Below are 8,137 nucleotides of genomic sequence, written 5' to 3' on the forward strand. Positions count from 1 at the left end.
TGGAAAAAAACACTCAATTGGGCTTCTCCAATCAATACTTCATGCGTAAGTTTTATTTTCTAGAGCTCTTGCATGCTTTTCTTCTTAGAAAAATCTTGAAACAACACATAAATCTGAGTTAATGTCATAGTTAATCTAAGTTTTGCTTTGCTTTGCTTTTGATGAAAACTTTTGATAAAAACAATGAAGCATGCAACAAATTAAAGAGAGTTTTTATCTCTTCTTGTTATCTTGTGCATTTGTCACCCCTTGAGTTGTTTTATATGAGAAATATACATATAAGAATCCATGTTTTTTTTCTAAGATAGCTAATATTATTTATTTATTTACTATATTTCAGATTTAACAATATCTATATTTTTATTACATGTTAATATAAAATAAAATCTTCTACATATTTTTAGTCTTCTAACAAATGATTTACACAAAGTCAAAAAATCCAAATGAATTATTCTATGTATATATCTGTATGTGTGTATGCTGGTTTTTTAACATTGGCAAGGAAGAACTTATGAAAGGAACGCAAGCCACATGACACGTCAGCCCGAGGGAGCGGCCGTAGGTGCAGAGCCGCGGTCACAGACCCGGGACGGGGACGGGTGTATCCGCGCCGTGAATCGCGAAGCCATAATCAGGGCCTCCCTCTCTCTCTCTCCTGCTCGCAAGGGTGGGTGGGTGGGACCGGGTTCCTCCTCCGCCTCCGCACCTCAATCGCTAGTTAGCTTGCTTAATGCGAGCACGGTGCCTCGAATTTCTGCCCATGCTTGCGCAGCAATGGTACTACTGCATTATTGCCGCGCTACGTCTTAGATCTGCTTGCTGTGGGCAGCGGGTCAGCGATTTCATGTTGAAATAGAGAGGAAGAGAGTGCTGAGCGCTACAAGATCTCGCCGATTCTTTGAGACAGGAATTTGTCGGTGTCGGGGAAGCTTCGATTTGGTTTTAGGTTTTTGAAATGGAGAATCGGGTGAAATGACGTCGGGTCGCTGCTATGATGTTGCTGTGCTGAGGGATCGCATGAGCAAGCTGCGCTTTGGAGGGTGGGGAGGCCGTGCTTGTGTGAGGTGAATGATTGCGTAGCTGGCGAGGGTTGATGATTGAGCTCGGAGAGCCAGAGTTGGAAGAGGTTTTTATGGAGTTACTGTTTCGAATTCTTAGGAAGCTTCCAGATCTTGGCTAGAAGGTCGTGCTGTGAATCGGAGGTGGAATGGTTCTGAGGAATTAGAAATCCAGTATCGCTGTAAGAGGCTCGGGGGATTCTGGAGACGTGTTGCGGAGATCTTGGCTTTTCTTTTGCTTATTTATTTATTTTTTGTGAATTGAATTAATATTTATTATATGCGCTAGGGGGGGACTGCGGAGGCGATCCGAGAGTGGTGACAGATTGGTGGTAAAGAGACACCGAGTATTGTCGCATTGTTGGTTAACCGAGCTGAAATGGGGGAGTCCGAGTTGAGTAGGTTAGTTGCCTCCACAGCTCAGCTGATAATTGCAAGGCAGGCGCTATGTGAAACCTTGGAGAAGACCCGGGAGCTTGGATTGGCTTTAAGTAAGTCGGAGAATAAGTTGCAGGATATTCGTGGGAGGTTGAAGCCTATCGAGGAAGCAATGGCGCCACTTTTGCTTGGGACTGTGTCAGCTCGATGCTTCTCTGGTCAGATTGAGGAAGCCTTGGGCCCAGCGAAAACAGTGCTGAAGAAATTTGAGGAATTAAGAGCGCTGGAAGTAACTCTTATGCGGGATCCTAAGGAGAATCTCGACGCCTACCTGGTCGCTGTGCAGAAGCTTGATGAGTGTGTCAATTATATTAAGCTAAATACAAAAGGCACTGTGAGACTCTTGCAAGACGCTGCGGAATCCGTAATGCAGCAGGAAGCAGTCGGAAAAGCTCATGAACAGAGGCTTATTGAATCCATTTCTCTATTGAAATCGTATAGCACAGGTCCGTATCTTCTAACCACTCTTTTCTATATTCTACTGACATAATTCATGGTACGAATGCCTTTTTTTTATTTTTTTTATTTTTTTTTGTGTAACACGCCTGTATTCCACGCCGACATTGTAGAACTTGATTTTTGGTACTGGGTAGAGTTCGAGCTATCTTTCGTTATCAACTACATTCGTAACGTATTGGTCGGCGGGTAAGAGAATAGCGTAATTGATTGTGGTGCTTGGGTACGTGCTTTTGAGAACCACAAGCATCTTGTGTTTATGAATAAATGGTGATTTTTTAGTATCTTAGGCGTTGCTTTTGATTGGGATCGCCGTGTAAGCTTGTTTTAGGGCTGTGAACGTCTGGTTCTAGGTAGGTGTTTTACTGTGTTTTTATTGTGTGCTTTATTTAGTATCTCATCTTATTGTAATATACTGTTTGTTTTGTTTTGGTAATGAATTCCACCAGTTGCCTTCTTTCAGCCCTGTAGGTAGCGAAGTGCATAAAACTATGATAGTTGCTCCTCTATTTTTTACCTAGATTGTTTGGCGAAATCATAGCTCTCATACAATCTGTAGACTAAACCTCAGGCCTCAACATGTTGAATATCTTTGAAATAGGGTTAAACCAGTAACTGTAGTTGAGACCCAAGTGTGTTGCTAGGGTTGGAGGTGTTTGGGTTTGGAAATTGTATTCCATTGGGAGTTAAATGATTGTTACTGAGTCCTTTCACCCTAGTAGCGTATTGAAATTGAGTATGTAACATTTGAAGGTATGGCACATTTTATGGCGAGGAAGCGACCGATTTTATGGCGCATGATTTGCCGAGTAAATGTATGACGTGATTGGAGTGAGTTAACTTGACTTAGTTATCTGAATGAAATAGTTTTATGCAATGTAGGTGAACCAAACCCAAATTTGGATGGTGGACTCCTGGGCATTGCATTGGAGAGAATAGCCAAAGAATTCAAGCGCATATTGGTACAGCACACGTTACCGTTGACACTTCCTGATCGCCTGGACGAGGCCGAGAGGACGAACGGGAACGGCTTAACAGATCAGATTCTGCTACCACCTGCAGTATTGAAGCGGTTGCAGGCCATCATGCAAAATCTATCCAGTAACGGAGGTCTTGAAAAATGTGTTGAGTCATACCGAGAGATTCGAAGTACCCGAGCTTTCGTCAGCCTCCAGGTACTGTGGCACACGATTTTTATTCCACTGGATAATCTCTCGGAAGCATGCATTTGTTGAGGTTGTATAAGATATGAATGACGCTGGTGAAATTTCAGGCATGCCATTTGAACCACTTTTGACTAGATGAGCTTAAGATCTAATAATATTTGGTTACTATCTTGCAGGGGTTGAAGTTAGACTACTTGAAAACTTGCAACCCAGAGGCCCTTGAGAAAATGGACTGGGATATTCTGCAAACCATGATAGGGAAATGGTCCGAGCATATTGAGGTAGCTGTGAAGGTGTTATATGCTAGTGAGAAGCAGCTCTGTGAGCAAGTCTTGGGGAAAGTTGCCAACGGTGCCTATATCGACGAATGTCTATATAAGGTGGCGAGGATAGGAATGGGCCAGTTCATAAGTTTTGGAGAGGGTGTTGCTCGCAGTCAGCGCGCTCCTGAAAAGTTATTCAAATTGCTCGACATGTACGACGCACTGGAAAGATGCATGCCAAATGTAAATAGTTTATTTGATGGCGAATGTTGTCGTGAGCTCCGATTGCAATTACGGGAACTACAAAAAATGGTAAACTTTGACTCTTGTCCGATCTTCAGATTAAGTCAGTTTTCTTAACATTTTTGGAGCTGGCATGCTCCTCAATCTCGGTTTCCAGATGGATGTTTGTTGTATTCGTAATTCTTTTACGCTCTTCGTTTGTTTTGATATCAAATGCATCTATCTTCTCGCCACTGTCGAAGTGGTGTTTCCTGTTATTCTCCTGAAATGTAACTTTTTGACCTTAGCCATCAATGTTTGGATCGTTTTGCTGAATTCCTAATTCCGTTGTGTTCTTGCATTTTTCTTTGACATTGAAATTTCAGATAGTAGCTCAAGCCTGCTGTACTTTCTGGGAGTTCAAACAATGGGTAGTTGAGCAGCAGCATGAAGTGTCGGTGGCGCCCGACGGAAGTGTGACAAAACTCAGCAGTTATGTGGTCAATTATCTCAAATACTTGGTCGGTGATATATACAACCCAATCATGGACAAAGTGCTGAAAATTGAACAAACTTGGCGAGGCCAGGCCCGACCAGAAGAGAGTGGACTGGCTCATGGCGTTCTTCTCTTTATGCAAGCGCTTGAGCGACAGGTTGAAGCGAGGTCCAATGATTATACCGACCCTGCATTGCGATACATATTTTTAATGAACAATATATGGTATATGAGAACGCGCTCTAAGAAATGTGAGCTCGGTGGATTGCTAGGGGATCAATGGTTAACTGAGCAGCGTCGAAAGGTATTCAGGCTTCTCAACGCTTCACTTTTTCGGCACGCGTCGCTGTACACACTCGAGTTGTTTTCAAAAGTTTGGACGTGAATGCTTTTGTCTTGCCCGATTTTTGAACTTGACTGTGAACTTAGGTGATGGAATTGCAGCGCTCAGGGGTTTTATCTAACCTTTCTTTGTCCAAGTTAGTTTACTGCTTTTATCAAGTGATTATCACCAGCTATGATTAAGCTGAGAGTTTACCATGTGCAGGTAGAGCAATATACATTGGCATACGAGCATGAAGTCTGGGGTGGAGTGCTGAAGTACCTCACTCGAGAAGGGATCAACTCACAAGCAGGAAGGAGTGTGGTCCGAGATCTTGTCGCCAAACGCATACGTGATTTTAGTTCCGCTTTCGACTATGCTTGTCAAAAGCATCAAAGATGGATTATTGCCGAGGAAGATCTCCGAGAAGGGACTAAAAACGCTGTTGTTCAGGCAGTTGTTCCCACTTACAGAAATTTCCTTAGTAGTTTTGGGCACCTATTGGAATCTGGAGGTGGATCCAGGAATTACTGCAAGTACACGCCTGAGAACATCGAGCAAATGATAACCGATTTGCTTTATGGAAGGCTTGAATTATCTCGACCTGGGGCACATCAGGGTGGGCATGGCAGCCATGGTCCACACGGAAGACAAGCTCACGTGCCTTACGCAGGGGATGGCCATAGATAGGTAGGTCATGCTGCTCTTCCCGTTTGAGAAGATGTAAATCTTCAACGTCCAAGCCATGTTCGCACTCTATCAAAAATATATTCATATTTTCCAAACTCCAAGAAATCGGCCTTCGTGGCGACGGAATAGGCTATAGATTCCTTTCCAGAATCATAACCATTCGGTTGATTGTCACGACCTGTTCAAACTTCAATGATAGCGTGATAGCGTATTGCTGGCGGTTTGCAAGTTGGAGATGCTGACGCCGCTGCGACAAGTTAATCGCGGCTGGGGTAGTCAACTTGACGGTTTGCCCTCTTGACTTTGTGCGTAACAGTAGAAATGATTGAAAGCTTGATTTTGTACCTAGTACGCTATTGATTCTGAAGTAGACAGTTCTGTTTAAAATTTGTTTTTAGGTTAGAATTGAGTCAAATGTGAGTGTTTGGAGGTCTTGACAGCCAGGGCGTCCTTTTAACATACTGCACCGAGGGTTGCATTCTCAATGAGGTGGAAACAACTGCTCGATGTTATATTTTAGTTTAGTGTAGGAATTTATTCATGAATTTATTCATGAATAAGGTCAATAGGTCACCAAAATGGGCCGATGACTTCTACAAACTTCCCACTTTTGTAGAGCTGTCTTAATGATGTTCTGGGTCATATACAAGTATTTGGCACAATGAAGGGGATGCACCTACAAGTGAATTTAGCAACTTTTGACATGCCATATGCATTTTAACCTTTGATTTCTTTACTCGAACATATTTCTTTGACAATATTCAATGGTGTACCATATATGTATATAGTTTGATCCAATGAGGTTTTGAATGAAGGATTGTGTTTTGAACATGTATGAATACTTTGAAGCTATGGATGGTTCAAATTAAGTTATGGATGCTTCACATGGAATGGCTTAAGCAATAAATTATTTTAAAGTTTCTGTATTAATATTATCAATAATAAATCTTTGACATTATCCTTCAATCCATATCAAAATTGATTGATGAGGGTTTTGTCATTCTAGTCCATGTCACAAATGAAGTTTTGGAATTCAACAATATATATGGTCATTGATTGTTGTTATTTTATGTATTTTCTTGCTTGAAAATGCACCATGCACTTAATTATGGAAGGTAAGTAGAAATGCAACAATAATCCTTTCAAGTCTAATAGAATCTTAAATAAACTTTAAATAAACCTTAATAATCCTAATTAAATTTTGGCCAATTCAAAATAAATTTAAAAGAAGTTATAAAAGAAACACAAAGATGTTTTAAACTAATCTCAAAGAAAAATAATAAGAAATCTTAAAGAAATATAAAAATAAACCTTTAAAGAAATATTTGAAATAGAAAATATTAAAAATAAAAATAAAATCCTATAAGAATATTAAAAATAAAAATCCTAAATAAATCCTAATTGAAATCCTAAATAAATCCTAATTGAAATCCTAATTGAATTATAACCAAATCCTACGTCAAATCCTAACGAAATTCTAATAAAATCCTAAATCATAGACAAATCTTAATCAAATCTTAATCAAATTCTAAATCAAATCCTAAGCAAATCCTAGATCTTAAATAAATTCTTAACAAATCCTATAGTAGAATGGAACCTCATCAACTAATAATCAAACCATTGACATCAGCTCAAAATTTGCACACTTCATAATATCTTAATTAAAAACAAGCACATGAAAGATGAAATCAATTGCACTTATCAATTGAGAGAAATGCAAGATAATCCAATAGGGTGTTAGGTGGCATCCTATTTTAACCTAAATGCTAAATTTTCAGCTCTAATATCTCAGTTTTGAACTATTGAATTGTTTTCAAAATTCATCCAAATGTGGAAAATCAAGTCTAGTATCCATACAAAAAAATTTCACTTCAATTCAATTGACAAATTGGTGAAGTTCTAAGAAACACTCACTAATCTTCATACTCCAATTTTTGAAACTTCAACCTACAAAAATCTTTATATACTTCAATCTAATTATTTGATTGACTTCAAAATTTGCATATACATTTATAACAAATACACCAAAACATTGTCCAAATTTCACTTGTACACACACCACAACATCCAAGAAATCCTCAAATTTGAAAACATATTTTTATTTTTTAAACCTTAATTCTACCAAAAACATCATTACTTTTGAATAAATTCTTGAAATTTTGAGCTTGTTCCATAAAACTTCTCAAGCATACTAATTCTTGTCCCATTTCCTAGTCTTCCATCTCTATTTCCTAGTTCTTATTTCCTAATCTGACACATATGATTATTTGAATATAATAACTTAAAATTTATTTATACTATAGCTAATTTCTTATAAGTATACTTTCAAAAAAAAAATCGGAAAATAAAAAAGTCAATCAATTAATATTTTACTTTTAAGATATTCTTGTGAAATATTTTGGTAGAAGAAAAAATTTACAAATATTTAATTTTGATCACTTTAATAATTTTTTGTATTATTTTGAAGATCATGTTTATACAACTTTATTCAAAATTAATATGAATTGTAAATCCTTGTAAACAAATAAATGTCTTGGATGATCTTTTTTAATGTCTATAAATTTGAACTTTTAATTTTCAAAAAAAATAACTTTATTATTTTTTAAAAAATAAATAGAAGGATTTTTTTTTCAAATTAAAAAAAACTATGCTAAAATGGGCCATTTTGGAAGTCAACAAATAAGATTTTAGCATAGTATTACATTTATGTAATAGTAGTATTAAGGTTAAAAATAGAGACATAGAATTGAAAAACTTAAGATTGGAAAATAGAGATAAAGAAATAGGAAATAAAGATGGAAGATTGGAAACGAGAGATAGAGATGGGAGATAGGAAATGAGGGACGGAAATGGGAGATTAGAAACAAGGATTGGAGATGAGAGATTGATAATAGAGGATAAGAATGGATGATTGGAAATAGGAGACAGAGATGGAAGATGGACAAAATTAATAATGAAATAGCAAAAGGGAGTGTGGCTTTAATAGCATTAGGATGTGGCTTAACCAAATTCATTTATATAATTAT

At 37.9% G+C, this 8,137-nt stretch overlaps 1 protein-coding gene across 1 annotated transcript; it reads left to right on the forward strand.

Moving 5' to 3' along the window:
• Positions 1-695: 695 nt before the first annotated feature.
• On the forward strand, positions 696-5,832 carry LOC112288871 (exocyst complex component EXO70A1). The gene is made up of 5 exons (XM_024533556.3): positions 696-1,942; positions 2,835-3,127; positions 3,295-3,693; positions 3,990-4,403; positions 4,647-5,832. Exons 1-5 carry the CDS (start codon positions 1,438-1,440, stop codon positions 5,109-5,111), a joined length of 2,076 nt encoding a protein of 691 aa, XP_024389324.1. The 5' UTR covers positions 696-1,437; the 3' UTR covers positions 5,112-5,832.
• Positions 5,833-8,137: the final 2,305 nt, after the last annotated feature.

Source organism: Physcomitrium patens, chromosome 11 (genome assembly GCF_059467195.1).
Source record: "Physcomitrium patens ecotype Gransden chromosome 11, ASM5946719v1, whole genome shotgun sequence".
Taxonomy (NCBI): Eukaryota; Viridiplantae; Streptophyta; class Bryopsida; order Funariales; family Funariaceae; genus Physcomitrium; species Physcomitrium patens.